At 32.2% G+C, this 27,147-nt stretch overlaps 3 protein-coding genes across 7 annotated transcripts in view; 2 read left to right on the forward strand and 1 right to left on the reverse strand.

Moving 5' to 3' along the window:
• Positions 1-12,868, forward strand: part of LOC108745644 (guanine nucleotide exchange factor for Rab-3A-like) — a 29,771-nt gene extending 16,903 nt beyond the window's left edge. Inside the window, exons 1-9 of one of the 4 annotated variants that reach the window (XM_018481934.1) lie at positions 1,299-1,464; positions 8,213-8,584; positions 9,504-9,798; positions 9,961-10,209; positions 10,487-10,725; positions 11,085-11,468; positions 11,874-11,976; positions 12,069-12,135; positions 12,433-12,868. In XM_018481934.1, the coding sequence (XP_018337436.1) occupies positions 8,250-8,584; positions 9,504-9,798; positions 9,961-10,209; positions 10,487-10,725; positions 11,085-11,468; positions 11,874-11,976; positions 12,069-12,135; positions 12,433-12,512 (1,752 nt within the window). In that variant the 5' untranslated portion in view covers positions 1,299-1,464; positions 8,213-8,249 and the 3' untranslated portion in view covers positions 12,513-12,868. Of the gene's footprint in view, positions 1-1,298; positions 1,465-8,212; positions 8,585-9,503; positions 9,799-9,960; positions 10,210-10,486; positions 10,726-11,084; positions 11,469-11,873; positions 11,977-12,068; positions 12,136-12,432 lie in introns of those variants that run through there. The other 3 variants (XM_018481936.1, XM_018481935.1, XM_018481937.1) reach the window with 3 other exon arrangements.
• A 1,763-nt stretch (positions 12,869-14,631) lies between these two features.
• On the reverse strand, positions 14,632-17,628 carry LOC108745471 (methyl farnesoate epoxidase-like). Of its 2 annotated transcripts, none has more exons than XM_018481641.1 (8): positions 17,538-17,628; positions 16,793-17,090; positions 16,329-16,517; positions 16,074-16,254; positions 15,855-15,972; positions 15,344-15,521; positions 14,983-15,242; positions 14,632-14,921 (listed from the first exon to the last, which is right to left on the reverse strand). In XM_018481641.1, the coding sequence occupies exons 1-8, from the start codon at positions 17,614-17,616 to the stop codon at positions 14,740-14,742; spliced, it is 1,485 nt and encodes a 494-aa protein (XP_018337143.1). In that variant the 5' UTR covers positions 17,617-17,628; the 3' UTR covers positions 14,632-14,739. The 2 variants fall into 2 exon arrangements, with proteins under 2 accessions (XP_018337143.1, XP_018337142.1); XM_018481640.1 differs by having other exon boundaries at positions 15,344-15,524.
• A 2,977-nt stretch (positions 17,629-20,605) lies between these two features.
• LOC108745645 (uncharacterized protein PFB0145c-like) lies at positions 20,606-26,954 on the forward strand. The gene is made up of 5 exons (XM_018481939.1): positions 20,606-20,845; positions 20,924-21,027; positions 21,883-21,942; positions 23,175-23,383; positions 23,682-26,954. The coding sequence occupies exons 2-5, from the start codon at positions 20,986-20,988 to the stop codon at positions 26,899-26,901; spliced, it is 3,531 nt and encodes a 1,176-aa protein (XP_018337441.1). The 5' UTR covers positions 20,606-20,845; positions 20,924-20,985; the 3' UTR covers positions 26,902-26,954.
• Positions 26,955-27,147: the final 193 nt, after the last annotated feature.

Raw genomic sequence — 27,147 nt, forward strand, 5'->3', positions numbered from 1 at the left:
GAGTCGAAAAGTTCTCTACCATTTTGCAATTTTCGCAGTAGTTAACGGTCGAGCGGATATGTCCTTATTCGATGATCTTTAGAAATTAATATCTCGTCAATCATTGCGAAAATTGCAAAATGGTAGAGGACTTTTCTATTCAGTTTAATCCATTTTGTCTCGATGCGAGAGTTTTTTCATTAATTGTCAGATACTCTGTATAATGTTCTATAATTTTATATATTATATTTTTCATTTCTTCCGATCTTCACAAACTAAAATATATAAATTTATGATACACTCTGTGTATCTTAGCTAGACGACGAAGACGTTTCTTCGTAATACTGCTTCCAAATTTTATATTTTTTTCCCAACGTTGAATTAAATATTCTTGGTAGAAGAATTTTTGTATTAATACAGATATGGAAGTTTTTTTTATTAGTGGACACTGTAACATTGTAATTCTAAGATTTTAACGTGAAATTTTTGAATTTACGATGCTTGTGAATATTTTGCGCACTTTGACACAAGGACTCTTATTATTTTGACATCTAACATGTACTATAATTATATTGCGGACGTAATATCAGATTCATGATGACAGGATGCGATTTTACAGATGGCTATTTGTTTTTTTGTATTATTTTATTATAGTTGATTCGTTTAATTTAAGTCTTAAGTAATCAATTTAATTGATCTGTCCTATTTAATTATATTTATATATATAACATTGTGGATGACCCGATCGAGCTCGAAACGATCTGTTATTTATTATTTGCTTCAGATCATGATCATTATATTTGTTTCCTTTATTTACACATTTACATTGTTTTTTGGTTCATTTAGCCTTTCTAAACACTTATTTTTAAAATTTATGATTGATAAGAAAGTTGATTATATATTTTTATCAATGAAAGCCTAGAATCGAAGAGCTCAATGGAATAAATACATGATTTTTAGGGTTTGACTCGAACATGATGTCATGTTTAAAATTGTAAAATTGCGAACTTCCTCATTCTTGTGTTGGACTCTTCAATTCACTCTACGATTCTATTTGAAACGCTCTATTATATACCTAGGACACCACCACTTGTCCATTGTAGTTGCACAACGTAACTTCTCTTGGATCGCCACAGCAGGTTGATGATGTACGGCGAGGAGGATGATGATCGAGGCGATGCCAGGTCTCTCAAAGAGGGGAGAGATCATTGGCAGACTCCGAGAGAGAAAGAGAGAGAGGGGAGGGGGAGGGGGGGGAGAGAGAGAGAGAGAGAGAGAGTAAGTGGGAGAGTATAGCAGGTTCAGTTCGTGCTGAACTGCCGTGAAGTGCGGATTCGGTGACTCACCATTCTTACCAGTTCTGCCTTTGTCTATCGTTGGCTTTGCAGTCGCGACATTGTAATCGATTTTTGTTTTTTTTTTCCCACTCGAACCGTCGTGACGAATGTCGCCGATTTCGAAGCATGCTGAGATTTCACCTGACAGGTAGGTCTCCGCTGACGGAAACTCGACTGTCACTTCGCTTCTGCTCCTGGCAGCATTGACTTGACATTTCCGAGATTTCGCGCACCCGACATTTCTCTCGCATTTTTCTTTTTACCGTAATCGCTCGGGGACGATTCTCATCTTGCACCTGTCGTATCTTTGCAATACGAGTCCTGCCAATTCTAGTTGGCGTGATAAATGAAATTCGTGCGTCTGACGATTGTCTGATCTTTGCGTTGATCATGCGTCGCAGACGCGTAAATTGGATTTGCAGAGTGTATTGAATAAGCACAGTGTCACATAAGTGAGAGCAATGACAATCAGTTTGAGAGAGAGAGAGAGAAAGAGAGAGAGAGAGAGGGGAAGAAGGAGAGACAGTCATAATATTGCACGCCTATTTTTACTTAGTGACTTATAGTTTACGTCAAACGTCAATTCTAGCGAAATCCGACCTTCGCTCTCGATAGTAATTTGCTCCGATATTGGCCGGGCGGTTTGATTGACGGAGCGTGTAGCACTTTCTCGGAATATTTTTTTCCATTTGTGTCGCCATAGATTGAAATTGCCGAGCGAGTGAAATACGCAACGCAGCGTTCTCTTCTTGTCAGAAGATGATTTAGAGTATTTGGAAAGTATCTATTTCTCAAAAGGGAGAGAAAGAGGCAGAGATGAACGAGATGCCACACGTTTTTTTAAATATACGCATTGCTGCTGAATATTTTAACCGCTAGATATACGTGATTTATTCATTTCCGTTTAGCTGGTTCCTCTGTTTATACTTCATATATTTCATATCTGTTCAGAATTGTGTTGAACAGGTGCTTTGTTATCAAATGGAAACCAGAGATTGGTCGCGCGATAACGCACTTCCGATTTATTATGTATAAACGTTTTGTATGTATAAACCTCGTAATCGTTGAATAACCGATCGCAGCGAACATCGTTGTTGCGGCGAGGTAAAATGTGAGCGTTTTACTGTAAATAATTTCTCGATAGGAGTATACGTTTGACAGGTACGGTATATGCTTCCGAATATATCGAATATATCGAATAAATTTTTATTCCAGAATGTTAAAAAAGTAATTTTAATTATAAAAAAATTAATACATTTTTAATGTAACGATTTTAAATTGTTTTTTTTTATTTAACAAAGCTATTATTTGCATTTGAATTAAATTAAATTGGATTTAACTTTATGTAATTATAGAAAATCGAATCTGATATGATATGTAAAATGAAGAGAATATTTAAAATGAATATTAAAAATTAAAAAAAAAACAGAATGATATTTTTCTCACCGTCTTTATAGCTTTGTATAATTTCAATTTGTAAGAAGTTTAATTATTATATATCATAAATTCGATTAGTTAATTTGATAAGAACTAATGCATTCGCAGATCTCCACATACAGCATTACGACCTTCGCTATATTTTGCAGATTCTATGGGCATTGTTAATGTTGTTTTAATAATGCGTTTGTATCTACGTCAGAAATAACCACATTTATTTTTATTCCCGTCTTCTCCTGTTATAGTTATGTTGTTAGCTGTATCATCGTCGTCTTTATATTAGATATTTACCTTTCATAAGCATTCTGTATTTTATTCTATCTTTGACAACCTCTTTCTTAAAGGTCAAATGTTAGAAAAGCAAGATTTCTCTATGTTGATATGAAGCCCTTTCTTTTCTTTAGTTGTTATTTCTCTCACGAGTTTCATCAGAAATATGTACAGTAAATAATGTAATATATATTTTTTGTATTTATATTTTAAATTTTACACACGTACGTATACTCGTATATTCTTTTATCTTGTATACACTTCATATTGTGTAATATTTATGAGGATAGAATAAATTTTTATTTTATTTTATAATGCCACAGACCACACCTGGGAAATCAGGAAAAGTTAAGGAAATTGAAATTGATCATGAAAAATCGGGAAAAATGAAGGGAAAGTATGAAAGAGACTGGAATTTTGAACTTTGCTCTTAAACTGCTCCTATTCTAAATAATTTATATAATCTTTTTAAATATTATATTTGACGTTTATAGTCAAATATGTTCAAAACTTGTGCACTTTAAACGATTAAAAAAAAAGAATTAAAATTTATATTCAGTAATTTTATTTGATTGCCTTTTTTCGTCATAACTGCATTTTTTTCCAATGCCAATTTATTTTTTGTTGGCTTGAATTTGCCCCCAAAATTTTATTATGCTACTATATAAGCTTCTTTTGCGTTTTTAATTATATATAAGCTAGGTTTCTTACAATCCTTGATTCTAAATGTTAAAATTTTTTTACATATTTTATATTGGCCATGGAAACTTTTCATTTTTATCTGGAAAACCTGGAAAAAGTCAAGGAATTTTAAAATTAATAATTTTCTGTGGCAACCTTGTAGATATTTGTATCAGCAAAGACCTGAAAATTGTATGCGTACTATTATTCCCGTTATCTTTACTGCTTTCGTTAAATTATGCATTATTGTTTTCGCTAGCGTAGCTCATCTCGGAGGTATGAATGTCGTATGAATTACTTGATGAAAACTATATACTATTAGTCAACCGTATAGGTAGAATGCGAGATGAAACATTGGATTAACCCGCGTCATTGTCTCTATCATTCACGAAGCGATGTGTCAATTTTACAATAGGAAGCTACACAATAGTTCTATATTGTAGCTTCCGTCCCGGGACAGTCTACGATTCAGAATAAAGGAGATACACACAGCGCTGTGTGCACGCGTGAAAGTGCATTTGTCAGCTGTGACGTACAAAAAAAAATAAAAATAATAGCATTATGTGCGGTATGCGGTAAATGCTGCATAAATTGTGCGGATCGGTCTGGAATACCATACACGTTATCGACAAAGAAAGGTGCAGCTATATTCCGCGTACTGACGTTACATATATATCAGCGCGGAGAATACATGTTTCTCGCAATCAATGTACGATAATTATTCAGTATAAAAGAAGACGTACGGCGAGATTAAAATGCACCTGTCCGAGCTGTCAAATCGTGCAACGAAGTGTGAAACGACACGCTTCGATTTTGCCTCTAAATCTTTTTGCGCTTTTGCACGCGCTTTACGACAACCTTGATGACGTTATATTATATCAGAGAGTGTCATCATAAAAGCAAAATGTATTACGTTCAGCCAGTTCCCTACGCATTTTTTATGAAAAATTTTAATTATCTTTTTAATTATCTCGTGAATAACAAATTTAATTAGATTAGAATTATTAAAATAACATCTTGTCCTTCTCCAAATTCCACAAATTTGTTAAATATGTTTACATTTTTATATTACAATAGTAAATATGAGTAAAAAAGGTAATAAATGATAATTAGATAAATTACAAATTTGTACTGTGAATTCGTTAATAGATTACTTAACTGCAGGCGTGTCTATATTGAGCGAGAAATTAAATTACGCCCCTCTTACATGCATCTAGGTCATATGAATTGAGGTCTATTCGCTATAATTCTCAAGGCAGAAGTATCTTTAGTATTACCATTATATTCAAAACCTTGGTCCATTGATTGAACTTGCACGATTAATTATTTAGCTGTCAATTTTTCGGGTTATTGCTATTTGTTTTGTATTTCATTATATCGTAGAATTAAATCTACAATACAATGTAATCTACAATATCGCTGCATCTTGTTTTGAGATACATGCCATGTATGTAAATCAGTGTGGTGGTCTGACTAGTTTCAATAAAGAATTAATTAACTTGTTTATGTAAAATTTGTACTATTTTCTTTTCAAATTTTCTTGATTATGGAGAGAAAATAAGAGCAACGTTTATTCAACGAATAGCATCTATCTTATGAATAAAATATTACTTGTTGATGAGAAGAACAGATAGAAGTCTCAATTTATCCACGCTATTAGAAATCAGACGACAACAGACTGCGGCGTAATGAGAATCTCGATTTAATTTGGTTTGATATTCACGCGAAGTTTATTCGAAATTTCTGACTCGCTATTTCGGATCTCTCACTTCGTTGATTCAAAAATTCTAGTTCAATTTTTTAAATTAAAAATCCCAAGAAAATTTTATAAGCGGGAAAGAATTTCAAATTGTCGCGAATCTTATTGCGAGTGGAAATCTGAATTCAGCGAAGTTACATCGAAGTTCCAATTCCCGCTTAGTGCTCCCACAGCGTTTAAAAAAAAAAAAAAAAAAAAAACATCTTTCAAAAGTACCGCTGATTTCATATCGAAATAGGTCTTGCGCTCAGAATATTCGGCAGAATGAAAGACACAATCTTATTTTCTCTCTCTGTCGTCTGTTGTGATAGATACGCTGTTCATAGAGCGTATCTGCGACTGGTACGCGGTCGCACGCGGCTTACACACGTGCGAACGGTAGACGCATACGCACCCACACCATCGAGATGCTGTCAATTCAAAAACCGCGTGTATGTTACGTTAACTAGCACACGTAAGCCGTGAGAGGAGAGAGAGAGAGAGAGAGAGAGAGAGAGAGAGAGCGCAAGGCCAGGACTGTATCACGCCAGAAACTCGCAGGAAACGTGATGTTTCCTCTCTAAAATGTTAATCGCCCCCTCATCTAATCCTCTTTATGTTGACTGATAATTAAATACGAGATTACCGGCCTTCGTTAATAATACAAATCAAATGCCCTTCTGTGTTCTCATTTCTGAGGGTTATTCAATTATAAATACGCATTGTCGATCTGCATTTCCTTTATGCTTTTGCAATTTCCGTTAATTTACGTACACAATGTATGTATAAAAATTAAGATTTTGATAAAATTAAGTTATTAAAAGCGGTGTACGTAGTTTAGATATTTATATTTGAACATCAATTATATGTGTTGTTTTTCTAATTCTAAAAATGTCAAATAAATCTTCTCTTAGTTAAAAAAAAAAAAAAAAAAAAAATACGTGTCCGATTGGTGGTTATCGCTTGGTTTTCTGTGACCCGCCATGAAAGAGGGAGAGGGAGAGGGAGGGAGAGAGAGAGAAGCGTAGCGTGTCTGCGTGTGCCCGGCTGTACCACTCGCCGCCTTCTCGCGCGATCACGATTTAACCGTGACGCAATCCCCGCGCGTCCCTTATATAGCCCCCAAGGAAATCATCTTGGTGGATCCCGCAGTACCGCCTATTACATTGTTAACGGCCTGCCTCGCGAGAATACAAGGGAATAATCCTCGAATATCGAACGAGTCATTAGCGTCGTCCCGTGACTCTGTGATCGCAGAAATTATGATCATGTCTATCAACACCTGATCGCAGTGATCGCGTCAGAAAGTGAAGAATCAAGTAAGATATATTGAATAATTTTTCGAAATTCAAGACTCCGAAATTAATAGAGTTTCAGCATCGATAGAAGCAATTGGATGAGTGTATGTAAATGGAATTGTGTTTTTTCCACGTACTTTACACGCCAATTAGCGCTATTCCGCGGAATTAAGCCGGAAGTTTACTCGTATTCTGTGAATTACCAGGAGAAAAATACGGTTATACCTTTTAAAACTGAATGTATTAATAACAATCAGTTTCTTAATTAGTATTGTATTTATCGGAGATTTTAATTGTAAAATTAATACTTGCGTTTAATTAATACGAATTTATTATCACGTTTTTACTGTCATTTGACTGTTATGTTGTATTAACGATCTGCAAAAGGAAATACATAGAAATTCGCCAAGTTACTAATTATTTTTGATTTGTAGAAGGGTGTATAAGTGGATATATGTATTTCCCATTTAAGTATCACGTGCACGATGTGGAAGGATGACGTAAGGATATGCGTGCCGCACGATAGTACATTCGTTCCTTTTCATTATTTCAAATTGTATTGTAACTGCAAGCATTGGAGTGGTTAGAAGGTATTAGAATAGTTAAACGGAACAGTGTCAAAAGAGATAAATCTAAAAATAGGATTCTACACTAGCCTCGTGTCCAAATGCGCAATGTTTCATATTTATTTTACTCGATTTAATAAATATATAATTAAAGCAATTAACACAGTACCGCAGTCTTTATTAAAGAGCAGGTACTAAATTCAGCTGTTATCAATTAAATTTTCGCACGTAAGTTTACGACGATTGCGTAAATGACCTAGAGAATAAATAGACTTGTTTGACGTGGTTGGAGTGTTAAATAAGCTTAAATTTCCTGAGGCATGTTTACACAATAACCAGAGAAATATGCGTGCAACACGCATGTCCATGTTGATGCCCACATGCAAGGAATGCTTGGAATTCGCGAGTTTATTTATAAAACAAACATTTTTTGTACAGGTTTCTGGTGCATGAAGAAAATTTTCATTAGTTTTCATTAAATACCAATATCGTGTAATCGTGCGATACTCGTACAATTAATCATATACCGTTAAAAATAAAATTGAATGAATTTCACTTTATGAATATAATAAATTATAAGAATAAATTGTAATAAATTAAGTATTAATATAATTAATTACTCAAAGTATTATTTATATATTTAACTTTTAAAATGTTCAAGCTTTTTAATTATTAATTATTTAAACAATTATTTTTCATAATTGATTGTCTTAATTTTATTAATTTTTTAACAAATTACAAAGTCGATTATTTACCGTTTAAAATTGATTTATAATATTAATATTCGTAGACTTTTATTGGAGCGTTTTTGAAATATAAAAGATAGAGCACACTCGACGGTGAAACAAAAGAAAAGAAAATTTTTACTTATCACTTTTGAGATAACCGCGGTATCAAATGTTGTAGCAAGCTTAAAGACTACATCCGGTCACAGTGAGGCGTCATGAAGGAAGTTCAGGAGCAGCAACAGCCTGAGTCAATGGAATCCAACGAGTCGGTTTCCGGCTCGAATGAATACGCCTATCGACCGCTCACGACAAAGCACAGAAGGGCTGGGAGTACCGGAACAACCGGCGACGAGGAATATACCACGGACGAGGATGAGCTTTATACAGACGAAACTGATTGTGCTACGCTGCATCCACCTCATCCTATTCTTAAATCAGACCTCGCGAGGGCAGCTACGGATCTTTTTGGATATGCTACAAAGCGCGAGGATGAGGACGAAGAGCCCACTAGTCTATTCGACGAAGATGACAACAAGTTCCTAGATGATAGGTGCGTTTAACCATTGATTGTTCAATTTTTCTATCGAAATCGCTCTCTTATAAAGTATAAAGGATATTTAATTAATTTTTTTTGGAGATACATTCATAAAATTTGTTTCTAATTTGAGAGATTTACTCTGCAAAATTTTCTACTTTAAAATTAAATAGATTTTACTACAATATTCAATAATTAATTGTCCCAACTTACAATTAATTTAGTCTTCTTTTTTCATTCTTTTATCGAATGTGCAGTATCAGTAATGGTTTCGCTGCAATTGCAAAATTCCAAGGAATGGAAGTAACTCGTTACTTGTAACGAAGTTATAGTTGCAAATTACTTTTTTGGTAACTTTGCTGGTAACTGCGTTACTCTTTTTCTTTGGTAATTGTAATGGTAACAAAGTTACTATTTTTTGATAATGGTAACGAATTACTTTTATCGTTACTTTACACATTTACTTTACACATTTTATCATTACTTACACATGATTGGACATGATATGATTGGACACAAGCCACTCGTATATTAGAAAGTTTCCTTCGGCTCGTCCACTGTGATTGGTGGTCGTTGATTTTAAAAAAGTACCAGAAAAAGTAACGAAAAATTACTTTCTCAAGTAATAATAACTGTAAAAGTTACTTTTAAAAATCGGTAACTAGTAATGCTAAATTGTTACTTTTTCTACTCGGTAACGAGTAACTGTAACTTGTTATTTTAAAAGTAACTATAAAAGTTACTTTTAAAAAATAACTTTCCATTCCCTGCAAAATTCCTCTTTTTCACTGCGCCAAAACTGCAAGAATGTTATATTTAAGATACTCGTTCGGTATTCGAAGTTGCTGTATATCATTAACTATGTTATTATTGTTGTATGTATTTGTATACTATTAATGATTGTATTAATTATAAAGATATTTGCATATTTTAGTTCCAACTCAACCAAAACCACTCCACTATTCACGTACAACGAAAAACTACAAGGTGTCCTGTCACGACATCGAAATCCATTGGAAGAGAAGACGCCTGTAAAGCCCTGCGAAAAGCTAAAATCTCACGAACTGGAAGTCTCGGAATCTGAAGCTCAACGTACGAGACCTTTGGATTTCCGATTGAACAAAACTGAATCCGTGGGAAAAGCTAGCGATGAGAAACCCAATACGGATTTGAAAAAAGACAATTCCGTTGAATTATCCAAGAGACTTTGTCTTCCTAAAGATACGCTGGTAATTCCAATGTTTATTTTATCAGATTTTAATTTTAATATCTCATTTCATAGAAATGGGAAATTAAAATAAGGGTATAAAAATTACTACGAATATACATTAAATATATATTAAGAAATAAATTTACGAATATTTACGTAATGTTTGTAAAAATTATTCCAGCCGGAAGAACTACCGAAGCAAGAGTTACTGTGTGTTCCTAAAAAGATCAACGGCCCGCCATCGCCTACCACCCTGCAATGGGGAAGAGCAGTAGCCGAGGTAAAGGAGCACGCGGTAGCGAAACTGCAAGAGGAACTTAAAAGAGCTCATGAAGAATTGAAATTGAAGGATGAGGAAGTGGCTAGACTTTCTCGGATTAGACAGGATGTAGAAGCCGAGCTCGAAGAACTCACTGCCAGTCTCTTTCAAGTTAGTCATATATTACAAAAGTAAAGAAATTAAATAAAAAGAACAAGACTAAACAACAACACTAAAATGTAAAAAATGTAAAAATTAAAAATATTAAAGTTGTCTATGTAGAATGTTGGAAGTTGTTTTCAAAGATTTAACAGAAAAGAAAAACGTAATTATCCTCGATATTTCGGGTTTAAATATTAATACATTTAATAATTCATTACAAAATGATATTAGATGATTTTATTAAGAAATTAAATTTCATTAAATTATTTACAAAATGTATGTTCAGGAGGCACATAACATGGTTCGAGAAGCAAATGTACGTCAGGCGACGGCGGAGCGTCTTTTGGAAGAGAGCCGCATGAAATCAGAAGTTCTCGCAGCTGAAGTAGCGGCTTTGAAAACTTTGGTACTCACGTCTACACCGTCACGGCCCAATCCTCATCTGCATCCTCAAATCGACACAAAAGCACGCATTAGCAATGGAGAAGAGAATCAACAAGGGCTCTTTATGAAGAAACACCGGAGGTAATAAATAATTTTCTTTTAAATTTATAATTTTTCAAAATTCTTACCTTGAATATGAAAATGAGAAATTTAAGCGATACTTTATAATATTTATGATTTTATACATTTCTATGTCGCTTGTCGGTAATTTTGAAAATATATTTTTACGTGTTATGATTGACATATTAGATAGAATTTTGTAATTCATAATGTATTTTAAAATTTATTTTAAAATTAAAATTAAAGTGTGGTTTAAAATGCCATTAAAATAAATAATTATTTAAAAAGATATAAAAAGTTATTGCGTTTGTTTTTACAAGTTAAAATAAAATTATAAATACGTTTAAAATTAATTTACATTACACAATTCTGTTGCACAGGTCGCCGTCGCACTTTAATTTAAAATATGGTCGAGAGAATTCGCCCCCTGATTCGCCGGTAAAAGAACAAAGGCCACCTTTACCGACTGACAAAGAGATTCTCGAGAGGGATTGGAAGCGTGATCGTGAGAAGGAGAAGGAAAGGGAATGCAAAGATTTTGGTTTGGAAGTCGATCCGAGAGTGCATACAGAATTTCTTAGGTGGAAGGCAAATCCTTGCGTCGATAAGAGCGATCCCTTTGTTGCGAGGGTATTCAAGGAGGATATTGATCTTTGCTTGGATTTTCCGAATAAAGAATTGGGAGCCAAGGTCAGGCAAGCCGTTCTGGATGGCATCATATTTATCGAAGCCGTCAGCGACAAAACGAAACTCGCTTTTCCCAAGTACGTCCTTAGCTTCTCACTATCTTAAAACACTCCATGTCTTCATATCATAAAAGAAAAAGACAGTGAGATTTCATATGCCATTTAGAGGATAATCAAATATTAGATACATTTTATTATTATATTGTAATCTATTCATAGGTACATTTAATTATTACATTGTAATATATTCATAATCTTTTTGATGCGTCAATATATTGCTGTACTATTCTTAGATCTTCGCAACTCTATGTTTCTGTAACATATCTACAGTAACACTGCATTATAATTTGTAAAATTGCAAAGTTGCAATAGCTGAAAAATTATATATTAATTATGTATTATTATTTATTATACTATTATTTAAGATGTGTGTTTCTTTAAAAAAATTTTGTATATGAAATGATGACAATATTTCGATGACAGGAAATGTGCGCTATTGGAAGCACCACGGCAATGTCATTATCGTATGCGACTTGGTGATCAAGAAAATCAGTGGCAATGTATTTCGCAGATTTGTCGTAATCGAGTAAGTTTTACATATATAACTATCATTTAAATTTACTTTAAAATTACCTTTAAAAGTTATTTTTGTAAGAAATTATGTGTTTTTTTTTGCAGATTATAGCAGTGTGTGACTTTCTTAATTATCTGAGATACATCGAGCGTGGTCTCGTCAAGAGCTCAGGTATGTCTTTCAAGTTTGAATGGAATGTCTTAAGCATAATAATAAAGATAAATCTTAAAGCACATAACAAATTGTATGTTTAATAATTTATTAGAAAACTTTATACATTTTTTAAATACATTATTTATATTTATCATGTACTTTTTATAGGAATTATAAATTTTCGGACAAATATTGTCGAATACATAATTGTCGTGTACATAATTATTGAGTTAAATATTGGAAATGATACAAAAATATTAAGAATAAAAATTAATTTTTACTTTTCTGCTAATAATGGAATTTTTTAATCTGCAGTCCATGACGTTTATTGGGAGATCACACGGCTAAGAAAAGAAATGGTTTTCGCACGGTTGGGTCTGGCATTGTCGTCTTGAGGTTCGCGTAGGCGGGATGTCATCTAGTCTCGAATCAATTCGAGTCAAGAATTTATTGCTTGGAAATAGAAACAGTCTGTGAATTGTGCAGAATAATTTAGTGATGCTCTCGTCGATTATCCGCCTTTTATGCAGCGAAGGGGAGAGTGCAATGTTGCAACACACACACACACACACACACACGCGCGCGCGCGCGCGCATACACATACATATATATCTTTGATATATATATGTATATATATTTGAAATCTTTCTAATTCTGTAAAGTAATTCTGATAATAATATAAACGTTGTTTCTAAGAAATTTACATGCCGTTTAGAAAACTGTATTACAAAAAACAGGTTTAATTTATTGATGGGCGTTCCATTTTTGGAATATAATATTATAAAGATTTGATATATCGTGATTAATACAATTCTCTAGTAATACAATTTATTGGCACAATATTGGTTTAATGCTCCAACATTTAATCAATACATTGATAATAAATTGCTACTGGGGTTAATTTATATACATTTTAATTTTGCTTTTTAAAAATTAAACTACTAAAAAATTAAATTTTATATTAATTTTGCAGTTAAAAAAATATTAATTTTTCTGCACGTAAATTTTTTCGAAACATTGCACCGAGATACACCGAGATAGTGCCGCCTATGGCAGATTTTAGATTTTAATTATTCGTGAACAAATTGTAAGACGACAATGAAGCTGATTACAAGGCTGTGAATGATCTTGACATGCGGATCAGACATTGTCGATGGCTTTCCTAAACGAGGAATGTATATAATAGGACAAATTTTTGATGATATTGTGTCATGTTTTTGAAGTTTAACTGAACATCGTCGGATTTATTGTTAGACTCATATGAATTATGATGGTTCTGGAACCGTTGATTCTATGAGATATGTAGTTGATGGTTAACAATCTATATATATATATATGAGATTACTCGCGTCGTGGTTTGGTATTAACACCGAAAAAAAAAAAATTATATTTAGGTAATTATTTATATTTGTTTTTGTTACAGATCAATTTTTTTTATATTTGCCGTCGCAGTTGTCAGGTTGTAGTGATTTTATTATTTCGTTGTGTTAATTATCGATATTATATATGTGTTAATTGTTAATCTGACTAATGGCTTTCTTTAAATATATCAGCCAGCGATAGTATAAATTTATTAAAATTTTAAAGTGTTTGTACCGTACCACCGAGAATGTTGTCATCTAAAGTTCCAATTGATCATTATTGGATCATGATAATTATGTATACTTTTGACATTATCATAAAGAAAAGTTGCATCTTTGTGGACCATACGAATCTCCAAATTCTTAGTGTAAATAGAACTTCTTGGAATTTCTCTCTCTCATGACATATAACGATTTCTCTCTATACATCTATACTATATCATACGTCCGATTATACGGAATATATTTCTATTCTATAATTATTAACGTCTGCGTATTGCAAGTGTATATTCTTTTATAGAAATTACATTAATTAGAACTGACATTTGTGTCAGTCATGTATCTTCTGATTGTATATATAAATATATATTTTGTTTACTGCAAAAAACTATTCTCAACTTTAAATTTTTATATTATGATATATATATATTAATTAATTTTTTTGAAATAAATAATCTTTGTGATAATTTTCTCGTTAATTTAATTCATGATTCGAAACATCGACACTGAAAAATATTATATGTAGTTATTTTGTGAAAGTTTAGTAAGACTTTTATTTGGATTTTGTTGTCTTCCATCATTCATAGCGATATGAAGCGAAAGAAAACGATTATGTGATTGGTTCAACATATTTTTCGAATTATGCCAAATGTACAATAGGTGGCCAACGATGAAAACAAATAACGTTCCTGCGAATATTATGGAACGTAGTAAAAAGACTTCTCTCTTTCTTGTAAGCATTTCTCTTGTGAATAGAAAAACATGTTACTTGTATATTAATTGTAAATAGAATCTTCTAACATTACTTGAGATAGAAACTTGTATTTAAAAATAAAATAAAGATAATCGCTATTGTAAAAAAAATATGATAATTATAATCATTGCAATCCTTTTGCAAAATAGCATGAAATTATTTTTATTATTTTACGCTTTTATGAACTGTTATAAAATGATGTAAATTACAATTATTTCTTTGCTATATAAAATATCATGTTGTATAGATATTATCGCGATACATTGCGTACGATCATACATTAAGTAGTTATTTTCTTTTTATAGCAACAACACTTAGGTGAGGTGGTGCGATTGTGAAACCATCGACGCCTTCCAAAATAGGATGGGGATGTTTTGAAGGTAGCACGAATTGAAATTTCTGTAATAGACACGCAGTAAACAGAAATATGTTGTTTTTCGCCAAATTCTCGCCCAAGCATTTTCTATGACCTGTCAAATCATTAATGTTACAATTTTCAGTATTGCTATGAAGTATTGTATTTTTCTTTACCTAAGCCGAACGGTATTAACCAGGGATCCTCGACATATTCCCCTTTGTCGTTAATAAATCTTTCAGGCCTAAACTCCTTTGGATCGCCCCAATGCTGCTCGTCCATATGTACGCTTCGCAGATTAGCCAGTAAAGTATAATTTTTTTTTATCTTGTAGCCTAGTAGAGTGGAGTCACTCATAGCCCGATGAGGAATTGAAGTAGGACCGACGTTCGCCAGTCTCGTTACTTCTGCTATTGTTGCGTTCAAGTACGGCAACCTGAAAATTTTTAGTAGTATATCTTACGCAACAGATTTGTCTGCGAATGAAATAATTTTAATATTAATATAATATGTTAAGCAATATTTTATTCGTTGTACCGATTTTTATATACTATACGAGGTAGAATTTCCGTCCCAAGCACTCTATCGATTTCTTCATGTACTTTTCTTTGCACATCTTGCTTTACCACAAGATACGTAATTATGAAGCCAATTGTGTTTTTTGTCGTTTCTACTCCAGCGGTAAAAAGGTCTTTTACAACGCTAATTAATTGTTCTTCTGGAAACAACAATAATTTGCATTATCGATTATGCGTTAAAAATTATTTTGTGCAATTATTTTTATCATGAGAAAAATACACAATTTAATATACGAATTTATTACAGTATTATTAAAATAAAATATTAAAAAATAATATTTTTCTGTTTTTTTTTTCGTTTAACACTATTCTGTTTTTAGAAATTATGATGTACGAAAATCTAATAATCTCTGTAATTTAAAAGCCTTATAATGATTGGCGAAAAATGTAACGTATATTTAAAAAATATGCACTTCCGTTATACGTAAAAAATTTTTCATTTATATAATTATGTACATTGTGACACATACCATCAAAAGACGATATAGCAGAACTTGATTGTTTAGTGTCCATTTCCGCTAGATAAACATCGATAAAATCTCTGAACTCGCCATGTGTTCTAGTTTGTTTGTGCTTCGTTATTTCGGTCTGAAAAACGATATTTTATTTTATTTATAAGGATATCTTATATTTATATCTAGAAATATATAGAAATTATATTGCTAACGGAGGAATAGGTATTGCATTACCCTAATGAATTGCCACATTCGTGTCAATCTTTGATTTAGTGCGGTAAATCCAGTTAATCCTGGAGTAATATATCTTAAAAATGGTAAGTGGGTTAATATGCCGCCGGTGACGTTAGTATTTCTTATAATCTCGTTTACCACTGATAAAATCTCTGTTAATTTTGGATTATCCAAATCAAATCTACAACGATATATTTTCATGTTATTTTTAATTACATAGTTTTGAATCGAATTTACAATAATTTTGCAGCATACTGTGTTCCAGCGACTAATGTCCATAAACTATTGAGAACAGCTATGGAGGTAATATTGTACAAGTTGGTAATGGGTCCCAATTTAGCTAACGATTCTATCGTACTTGTTAAGTAAACCGCATCGTTTAATATTATGTCCTCCATCGTAACATTTCCGAATCCAAACTCTTTCAATGTTTTCAGAACAAATCTGAATAATTTGTAACAAGTCATATAATTTGAAGAAAATAATATAACAATAATATTTTAAAAATTTAATCTGTTAAAAAATTTTGTTGAAAATATGAAATTGTTAAACAAGAGTTATTGATACAATTCAGAAATATTTACTGAAAAAAAATTATTCAATATAATATTTTCTCGTTAATTTATATATGTATCTCAAAGGCATATTCTGTGCATTAGATTAAATCACACGATATTTTAAAAGTTTTAAATATAATAATATAATTGTATGCAAAATACCTTCTTTGATCTCGCCAAATATTGCCATCGGTAAATAATACACCCCTACGTTCACCCCCCGTGCGAAGTTTATGTACAAATCCATTAGGTCTGCCGTCAAACTGAGGTCGACTCATCATTTCGATTACCGCATCCTTACCGGAAACAATGATCAGCGGTTCGGCTATGCCGAGTTTCAAACCGACGATAGGTCCGTAAATGTCGGCTAACCGACACCAGGCATGAGAATAAAACTTCGTCTCGTCGACCAGACGTTTTACGTCGAATATATTTCCCACGATCGGCAGACCGCGGGGTCCTCGAATGGAATATCTTATATATTCATAAATTGCGAGACAATATAGAATATTAAGTCATGTCAAAGCAAATGTTCGTAAAAAGTAGAAGCAAAAATGTCTGTTTGTAATAAAAGCATTTTAAAATAAAAGTATTTTTTGTATTACATTTTTTTGAAAAATACAATACATAAATATCAATAATTCATTTATTTTTATAAAAAAAGAAGATAAAATTTGTTTAATTTATATGAGATTAATTATTATTTTTGTAAAAGGTGATGCATGTAAAAAATTATTAATAATTATAAACATAGCATAAATATAAGCAAAATAAAAAACATATAGCAATAATAAAAACTATGTAAAAATAACACAAACATTTTTATACTATAATTACCATATACCAATATAATTTTTAAATAAATCTAACTTTTTATTGAATATGATTACAATAAAATATAGTTTACCTGGAGGAAATGTTGATGGGCGACGCCAGTCGTACACAATTTTTACGAGTATCACCAAACAAACAATTATAAACCACATTATTTATTTGTTAATTTTAATGGTAATATAAATATAGTAATAATATAAAAATACTTAAGAAATTTACTTTATTACAGAATCCTTTTGTAATTAAAAAAAATATCTTGAAACAGATTGAAATTATTCTAAAATTAGTAAATCTTACATGTAGTAAATAATTAACTGTACGATATTTTATTTTGAATTTCCTATGTATAAATTACTAATCTACCATATCTCTTACAAAATTGTCATTCGTAGTAAGCGATACTATTCGAAACTGCACTATTCCCGTGGAAATTCTATTATATGAGAGAAATACTCCTTTCACTGGGATATTAGGCAAGAGAATTTTGGCTCAAGGTTCTAATTATGTACGAATATGTCTGTACAAGTTACTATATGCACGCGACAGTCTATCTCCTGTTCTCTGGACCTTACATAAAGTTTGCAAAATGCTTTGCAAACAGCTATGATATAATACATTGAACGTTTTCAATAGTACGTTGTGTAACATCCTTAGAACGAATGCATCGATGTTTCATTAGCTAATATTTTTATCCAATTTCGACAAAATGGAAATAATTAGTATTTGTTATAAGTGATACAAAATTTATATTATTAATTTGTATTTATTATACATGTAATTCAAAGAAAGAGAGAAGAGAAGAGAATATATTAATTTTTATGTGTTAATTCTTCTGCGGTGATAGGAAGGCGATAATAGATATGACCAAATGATTTAAGACGTTCTATAGAAACAGCTGCAAAGGAGTTTCTTAGAGGGGAACAAGAATATAGCGAAGAACACTGCTGGGTCATTGCTAATATCGACGATTATAGCAGTGCGAGGTAATCACAAAAGTTATAAGCGGCAGATGGGGGAATCGTTAATTCGCAATTCTAATCAATCTCGCGCACATCAAAGCACACGCTATCCCCGTTCTCCATTTCGGCATTTGTGATCCGGATATCACCTTGCGCAATAGTTTTACGATTTTGCGCTTACACGCAATCTTACACACCTTTACCTTTTCTATTCCCCGGACTCACGTTAATAACCGTCTTGCTCTGACCTTTTCCGCCTAGCATGCAACGTCAAATCAAAACGAGAACGATCGAGCAGGACGCTCGGCGAATAACGATCGCCGCAAACCACTTAAAATCATCGAGTTAATTCGATCGCGATTATTCGGTTAAATTATTGAGTCGTTCATGTTACGTAGGTTATTGACACTGTTATGACTATTGTTATTATATTTTTGTATATCATTGTGACGCTGACTGGCATTTATGAAGTGGAAATAATTAGATATAAAATACAAATGTAAGAATTTAAATAATATTTTGTGTGATCATTTCTTTTATTTATAATTACCATAATGATGCAAAGGAAAAGTTTAAAAACAAACTAAAAATTTTAAACTTATACACACACATCAAAATTAGGAATTGAGATTATATTTTATGTATTTCTTTATCTCATAAATAGAATGTCTAAATATATAGGTTTAAAAACATTCTTCAACAATAATATAAATAAAAGAATTAAAAAAGATTTTAATCCACCTAGTTCTTCGTGAAATATACTTGACTTTTGATGCTTTCCTCGCAGAAGAACTTCCGCTATAAAATGAAACGACATTGTAAAGTCAGAAACGACTGCCATAAGCGATTCTGGAGCTCATTGTCAGACATCACAACATTTGCGAGTGATGGTCCGTAAATTATTGCATCTCGGCGTCAGTAGCAATAAAACGATCAGCGAGAGACAAAGGAACATATAAAGCGAGCCTTACTTCTCTCAGTGCACAATAGATGAAGCTGCATAACATACAGGTAACGAGCGATCGTGTCGTCGTCAATTGATGATAGCAACATAAAGAGAGAAAAGAGTAGAAGGGGGAGAGAATAAACGTTCATTATTATTGCAAAAAGAGCAGTTTTATTAATTTTCCCACAAATGCTTATTCGCCAAAAATATATTTCTATTGGACGAGAGTTGCTAATCTACTCCTTATTAAAAATTTGAGAATGCTCTGTATAATGCTCTAAATAAAAAAAATATACAAACTTTTTTATCTAAATGAGACAGTCTGTTATGCGATCATAAGAAATTCTGCAAATTATAGTATTTTTACGTTTTAATTGTAATTAAATTTTAAAACAATATGAGTATAAATAAACTTGACTTAATTATAAGAAGATCTTTATCATAAAAGTAATACATATTTAAGTAAATTACCAAATGCAATTATGAGATACAATAAAACATCACCCTTTTTGAGCGTGCATCTATATTATCATAATTCAAAGGCGTCAAACAATTGCAATTCATTAAACTTTTAAATGCGGCGAACGAATTGTTCTTCTTGACATAGAGAATAAAAGTGAACAAAGCGACAGAGCTTTATTGTGCATAACAAACGAAGACATTCGAATTAAATGTTTCAATTATCAATTATCAATTACCTATTAAATTGAAATGAATATAAGCAAATGTAGAATTTCTTAATAAGTCCAAGGAAATTCATGCATTAGTCTTCCTAAACTTCACAAAACTTTTAAATCCAAATTTTGATAATAATTGCATTTAAATATAAAAAACTTTATTATAAAAAATTCGGATATTTTTGCGTTTAAAGTACTTGTGTAAGTAGTACGAAAATGACAAGTTTTTATTTTATTGTCTTAATGCTAATGACAATTGTTAATAGATTGTACAAAGTGTTAGATTAATTCGAACGTACGATCGTTGCTCAGTCAATGTAAGATTTTTCATGAGGTAATTATTTCGACGGTGGCAAACCATTTCGTTTGGGACGTGTGATATGTATTTAATCAATTGATTAATCCATTGAAATGATGTAGAAAATACCGACTAAGGAAATTAAGATGTAGAACAAGGAGACGTCGCTGCTGCCGATAACAAGTCCGGAAAATCGAAATGTTGGATAGGGGGAGTTTAAAAAGAAGCGGGGTTGGAGGAATTTGATGGCAGGTGGGAGCGGTGACTCGCATTTACCGAAGGTGCTAAATGTAGCTGAGTTGGCACTTGATAAGAACAGGCTTCTATTCAACATCAGACGGGTGCTACTGTCAGCGTGCCATCATCGGGACTTTCGATTACTCGTCGTGGTCAGTACCAATGACAAACAGCGGCTTCTTTTCGGGAAACACGATTTAATTGTTGAGTGATCGCTTCTTAATTAGGAGTTAAATATTCAACTAGATTTGTTGATATTGTCAGGTAGATTAACATACAAACAGTAAAAAATTAGGAATTTTGTTGATGAAACTAGGAGTTCTGACTTGGTGTTGAATTTAGGTCATATTTGCCGCGAAACAAAGAAGATTTGAAAAGGACGAAGAAGTGATACTCTGGCGGCGATGTTGGTTCGCGCGCCTTACACTTTTCTTTTCATTCTTGCGGTAGGTTACTTTCTTGCGCTCTATTTATATATAATCGAGTTATTTAAAAGTAATGTAAATGTAAAATTTAATTTAGAACAGAATATTGTTTTATAATAAATTATTATTGTGAATACATTTTACAATAATAATTGATTTTAAAAAATTAGCAGATTAAACAAAAATTAATTTTAGCTCAATATTTAAAAAATTGCGTAGAATTCCTCTTATATATAAAAAGAAAAGATGTTATTAAAGCAAAGAGAAAACAGAATATTATCAGAGCAAAAAGTAAAAGTATTTTTAATTAAGAATATTACATTTTATGTTTATATTATGTTTAACGGATCGTTCTATTTATTTTGTCGAATTAATTAATTGTATTGTAGCTAATTATACTTTTCTTATTTTAACATTTTATATATATATATATATCAATGTCAGAACTAAATTCTTTGTTAGTTTCAGTGAAACATTCTTCATAACATATATTTTATTCCTTCAGTATTCTCACTTTCGTGCCGACGCACTGTGCAGTCGTTTCACTGGTTAATCTCGCGTGCCGAGATATCGTCGAGCTCGCATGATTTGATCGAGGATCAATTGTGAAACCGACATTTTCTAAATTAAATTTGATACATGATTGCTGCCAGGCGATATCGAACGTCTTCATAAACTTTCCCGTATATCTCTGAAAAACTACTTATTGGCTTGTACAAATGTGTACAAATGTTACTTTTAATTTTAATTAATTAATTTATTACTTCTATTTATGTGATTATTAATATTAAAGAATGTTTACTTCAGTAATGTTAATGTAATAATATTTGCCGATATAATATTACGATTAATATTATATTTATCTGATTAAAACAGATTTGCTGTTGGTTCAGACATAATGCTGCGGTTCCACTTGCTCCTTATTCATTAAATCAAGTATGTAGATATTCAATATATATTTTTATGTTTATGTTCATTTAAATTTATAAGTTATATATATTATATGAGAGTATTTTTATTTAGTGTAAATTTAATATACAGGGTGTCCCGTAATTATTGACGAAGCGCTCTTGTGTAGAGCGGACTAAACTGAAAAGTCTTCTACCATTTTGTAATTTTTCCTATAATATTAATAAGATATTAATTACTAAAAATTATCAATAATGATAGAGCTTTCAATAATTTTTTACTCAAGTATTACAATTTTACAGAAAAATAGCAGGTGATAAAGTTGTATATTTTCTTCTCAGAGTTCTGAGAGTTTTTTTCAGAATTTTTCGTTTTTTCGAATTTTTTAGAAGTATCGCATTTTCTTATATTGGTAAAAATATGCAGTACTAAAAAGTTAATAAAAAATTATGAAAAAATTCTTAGAGTTCTATGAGAAGAAAATAAACAATTTTTGTCTCTTGCTATTTTTCTATAAAGTTGATAGCATTTGAGTAAGAAATTATTAAAGACCAATATTCAGCGATTTTTGGTAATTAATATCATGTTAATTATTACAAAAATTGCAAAACAGTAGAAGACTTTTTATACTCAGTTTATATACTGTTCTATCTATACGAGAGTGCTTTGCCAATAATTGCGAAACCTGTATAATAAATCTGTTATGCTTATTTTATTTGGAAATTTTTTTTTAATTTGTCTATATTGTTGTTATATTTTTGAAATTTTTTTGTATATAGTTTTTATACTTTTATATGTTTTTAAACCCTTACTGGATTGTTTGGACTATCTTATGCCATAAAACTTTTGCTAAACTTTTCTTTTCAGAGTAATTTTGAAGAATGTATTCAAGAAATATATCTTTATATTTTTATAATTTATTTATGCTTTCCTATTTTTTATAATTTTATAGATAAATGCAGCAGTTTTGACATATTGTATACGTTTATCACATAATTACCACTGTCATAAAATGATGCTTCGGATATTTCTTCATCAATCATATTTCATGCAATCGCTTTGATTTGGATTTATTGACTTTATTGTTAGCGTAAGTGGATTTTTTTTAGATAAATTCTAATTATCTCTTATTCTGGAGTGTTGATACTAATAATTTTGCGATAATAAAAATTTGTACGTGTTTTTATATCTGAACTATTTTTTTCAAATCTTTTTAATCTTTTCATTAACTTTTTTTTGACATCTGTTTGAATCTTCAGATGCAGGATGCATTCAAACAAATAGATTCTGAGAGTGATTCGGATGACTCTAACTTGGATTATGGTTCCATAAGAGAGGCGGAAACATTGGATGTTAAATCTAACAAGGACAACGAAAATGATGATGATGATGACGAAAATGATGATAATGACGAAAATGATGATAATGATGAAAATGATGATAATGACAAAAATGATACAATTCAAAAGTAAAGTACAATCAATAAAATAAGTCTATATAGACTGCGTTCCATTTAACGCTTGTGGAATCATTTTATTCTCGTTGTTTAGCAAATGTTAAATAAAAATAAACGACGCTTGCGAGCGTTCAGTGGAACACAGCCATAGTAAAGTATAAAATATGTTTAACTCGTATAATACTGAGAATAGGAAGACAAGTTGAATTTGAAAGATTAATCAATCGATACAATTAGTCTATTAATTTGAAATATATTGCAATCTTTGCATTATTATTAATTATTTGATCTTCTATTTTTTTCTGCACAGCAAGGTAAACAAGAATGTAAATATCAATATCTCCAATGATCAAAATCATCATAGTGTTAAACACCATCGCCATAGGCAAGGTACGACGGAAAATATTATGACAGCCACAGGACAGTCGATATTGGAAGAAATAGCCAAGGAAGAAATATCAATGAATTGTGCGAGCGGTAGAAAGAAGAACCAGAGGTACTCAAGTAGCTTCTTCAATACAACAGATCATTCGATAACCGTAGAAAAGGAGTTTAACGATGTGGTTGGCAACAATTCCAAGGTGAAAAAATCTAGCAGTGTTCACGAGGGCGAGGACATCACTCTGTGCTGGATCGAAACGATAACTATCAAGGAGGATAAGACCATTCGACCGCCGAAGAGATTGGTTATTCGTGAGTACACAATCTCTTTTGAGAACTCAGCAACCATACCGGAAAGATATCTCGAATGTAGAAGGTTCGAGGGTGAATTGACGGCGAACGATCCCGACATTGGTAAGACGGCCTTATTTGAAGTCATAGACGAAGACACGATGGTCAGCAGGATCGTTAATTTTACCTCGGTCAGTCATATGGGTAATGTTATCACTTGGGAACATAAAAAAGTGAAATGCGGAGTTGGTCCGGTGGTTAGTAAAAATATTGTAGAATTGACCGACAGTTCAAAGATTCCGAAGAAGAGAGTGGAGATTAAAGTTAGTCCCAAAATGCATCAACTGACGGCAACGACAACTGAAGAAGAGTGTACAGAAAGTAGTACACTCACTGAATCTATGACTGAATACACTACTGGATTACCCTGTAAAAATGGCGCTTGTGAAACAACCATGATTTTCCCTAGCATTGTATCAAAAATTGATAAATTCACCACTAAAGAAATAGACACCAAGTTGCAGAGCGAATCCACAAGCGAGAGCATCGAAGATCGTTTATCTACAACTACGAAATTATTACCTGATGAAATAGTATCTAAAAGAACAACGACATTTCCTAAAAAACCGACTACAATTCAGGAGAAGATAGACTGCGAAGAGAATCCATCACATCCAGCGTGTTTAACGCGAAAATATGATACATCTTCGGAAGAATTAGTTATTGAAGTATTAACTACGACGGAAGCAGCTACGATAGCCAAAACATCACCGATTAGTGAAGAAATAATTCCAGAAGAGGAGGTATTTCATCCTCCTATTGGGGAGAAATCAGAAGAGACTACGGAATCTTTATCTACATCAAAAAAAGAGGAAGAAATAATTTATGCAGTAGTAACTGAAAAGTCAACTCCGTTTGCATTCACTAAAGATATTTTCACAAAATCTTCGGAAGCATATGCGTTTCAATCAACAGCATCTGTTGATAGCTCATTGGAAACAAAGATTACTGAAAGCTCTAGTACGGAAGAAATAGAAGAATACTCGAAGCCCGAAGAAGACAGAGATAAAAGTTTTACTACACTGACAAGCGAAGAATTAGGAAAAGATGACTATATTTCATCTTCAAGTGAGAGCATGGTGACTTCAAGTGAAGTTGGTATCGAGCCAGGCGTTACAAGCGCGAAATCACCAGAATTGATCGAATTCACGAAAGAACCCACTAAACCTGAGATTTTTGATAAGTTATCTAATAAGCCAATTTCGACAAAAAGTGTAACAGGAACTGTAACTATGGAGTCATCATTAACGCCCAAAGAAGTGACCTCTGAGGAAACCAAAGAAAAGACTGTAACTGAAGATTGGTTGCCCACGACGATAGGTGGGTTAAAGACTAGTAAGGGAAGAGAATTTATTTCTACAATTACAACGACGTTGCCAACGAAAGTCAGATCAACGACTTTGTCACCAGTGACAAGCGAGATAAGTTATTCATGCGAGGACTCTGAAGATTGCGTCAGTTTGGAAGGCTGCGAGTTCGGAAATTGTGAGAAACCAAAATTGACAAAAGTTCCTCCAACCGAGGAATCAAAAATAATTGAGCACTTGGCTGTCACAAATGTAGTAACGACCATGTTAGTCCCTTCAGAAGATGACAGCAAGTCGATGGCTAAACCTATCACGATGGACACCCGAAGAAGCACGACTACAAGTACGCCGCAACATAAGTTGTCATTGAAGGTCAAGATCCTCCTGGAGCACATTAATGAGAACAAGGAGAAACACAACTTGGTCGAGGTGGAGAAACACTTATCGCTGGACGAGAATCCAGAACATCATCTTAATCCTGATTTACTCGAGCAATTGAAATTCTTGAACGATTCCGTCAATATGGAGACCATAAGCGCATTGTTGAATTGTACTAGCTTGGGAAATTTGACAAAAAATTCAAATTTTGTCAGCGAAAAACCAGATAATGTTGACAGAGATAATGCAGAATTGGAATTTACGAATACTGATTTCGAGAATTTGAGCTCAGAACAGTTTACTTCAGAATCCGATGATGCTAAAATTGATTACTCTGAATATCAAGAACACGTAACATCTCGCAGACGAAGAAGTCTTGATAATAAAATGGAAGGTCTAAATAAATTTGTTCGACAAAATCTTTATGATTCCACTGATTCTGCGATTGATGCTTTCAATATTTCACAAACTCAGCATACTGAGTTAACAAACACAACTTACAACTTACAACAACTTTCCACAAATTACTCCGAAGAGGAAACAATTACTAACAATTATACAGAAAGTGAAAGAAACGTAACTAAAGAAGAAAATCAAAGTACAATAATAATCCTTAGCGATATTGATCTTTCAAACGCTTCGGAATCTCGTGATATTAATATCACAAAAGATGTACAGTTAAACACGACACCATATAAATCTAAAGAGGAAGCAAATAACACTATGTATATAGAAACGAATACAACTAATGACACAAATATGACTAATGAAAAAAATGAAAGCACAGTGCCTTCGAGGAACAACATGAGTAACGATACAAAAATGGAAATTGTGCGAAAGACATTACCAGGAATACAGAAAGATGTTGTGGTCGGGTTGCAGCATATAATATCGCAATTAACGCGAAATAATTTGACTTTAACCAATAATGAAGCCGTCAAAACAAATTTGTTGATTATTTTAGCGAACCCCAGTGATAGCAGGGTTCGATTGAGAAGAAAAAGAGCCACGGAAGAAGTTGGACACTGGTCAAATGAAAGGATCAAGAAGGCGCCAATAGGTGGCAATCTTAGAAGTTTCACTGAATTCACACTGTACAAAGTTCTATCTTGAGATGTATAAGATTAAATTTTATTTTGTCATTTTGTAATGTTAAAAGATTTCAATGAAGCTGAAATAAGAAATTACGTTGTATGTATAAGCCTTATTGTACATTATAATTTAATCAAATGTGTAAATGTATGTTATAAAAAAACTTTACAATACATATTAAATTGTCTTTTAAAATATGACAGATGACAGTTTGTTAGTGCTTTTTATTTATATAAATGTATACAAATTTCCAGATAAATATAATAC

The sequence above is a fragment of the Trachymyrmex septentrionalis genome, unplaced genomic scaffold (assembly GCF_001594115.1).
Source record: "Trachymyrmex septentrionalis isolate Tsep2-gDNA-1 unplaced genomic scaffold, Tsep1.0 scaffold14, whole genome shotgun sequence".
In the NCBI taxonomy this organism is placed as follows: Eukaryota; Metazoa; Arthropoda; class Insecta; order Hymenoptera; family Formicidae; genus Trachymyrmex; species Trachymyrmex septentrionalis.

What these genes read in the sequence shown, in the direction of transcription:
- LOC108745645 (XM_018481939.1), top strand. Translation starts at nt 20,986, where the DNA reads ATGTTGGTTCGCGCGCCTTACACTTTTCTTTTCATTCTTGCG. An exon ending in CTTTTCTTTTCATTCTTGCG is followed by an intron (nt 21,028 to 21,882) that starts GTAGGTTACTTT and finishes TGATTAAAACAG; the next exon opens with ATTTGCTGTTGGTTCAGACA. An exon ending in AAAAATGATACAATTCAAAA is followed by an intron (nt 23,384 to 23,681) that starts GTAAAGTACAAT and finishes TTTTCTGCACAG; the next exon opens with CAAGGTAAACAAGAATGTAA.
- LOC108745471 (XM_018481640.1), bottom strand. Translation starts at nt 17,616, where the DNA reads ATGTGGTTTATAATTGTTTGTTTGGTGATACTCGTAAAAATTGTGTAC. An exon ending in CGTATAGTATATAAAAATCG is followed by an intron (nt 15,243 to 15,343) that starts GTACAACGAATA and finishes AAAAATTTTCAG; the next exon opens with GTTGCCGTACTTGAACGCAA. An exon ending in GTTAATACCGTTCGGCTTAG is followed by an intron (nt 14,922 to 14,982) that starts GTAAAGAAAAAT and finishes ATGATTTGACAG; the next exon opens with GTCATAGAAAATGCTTGGGC.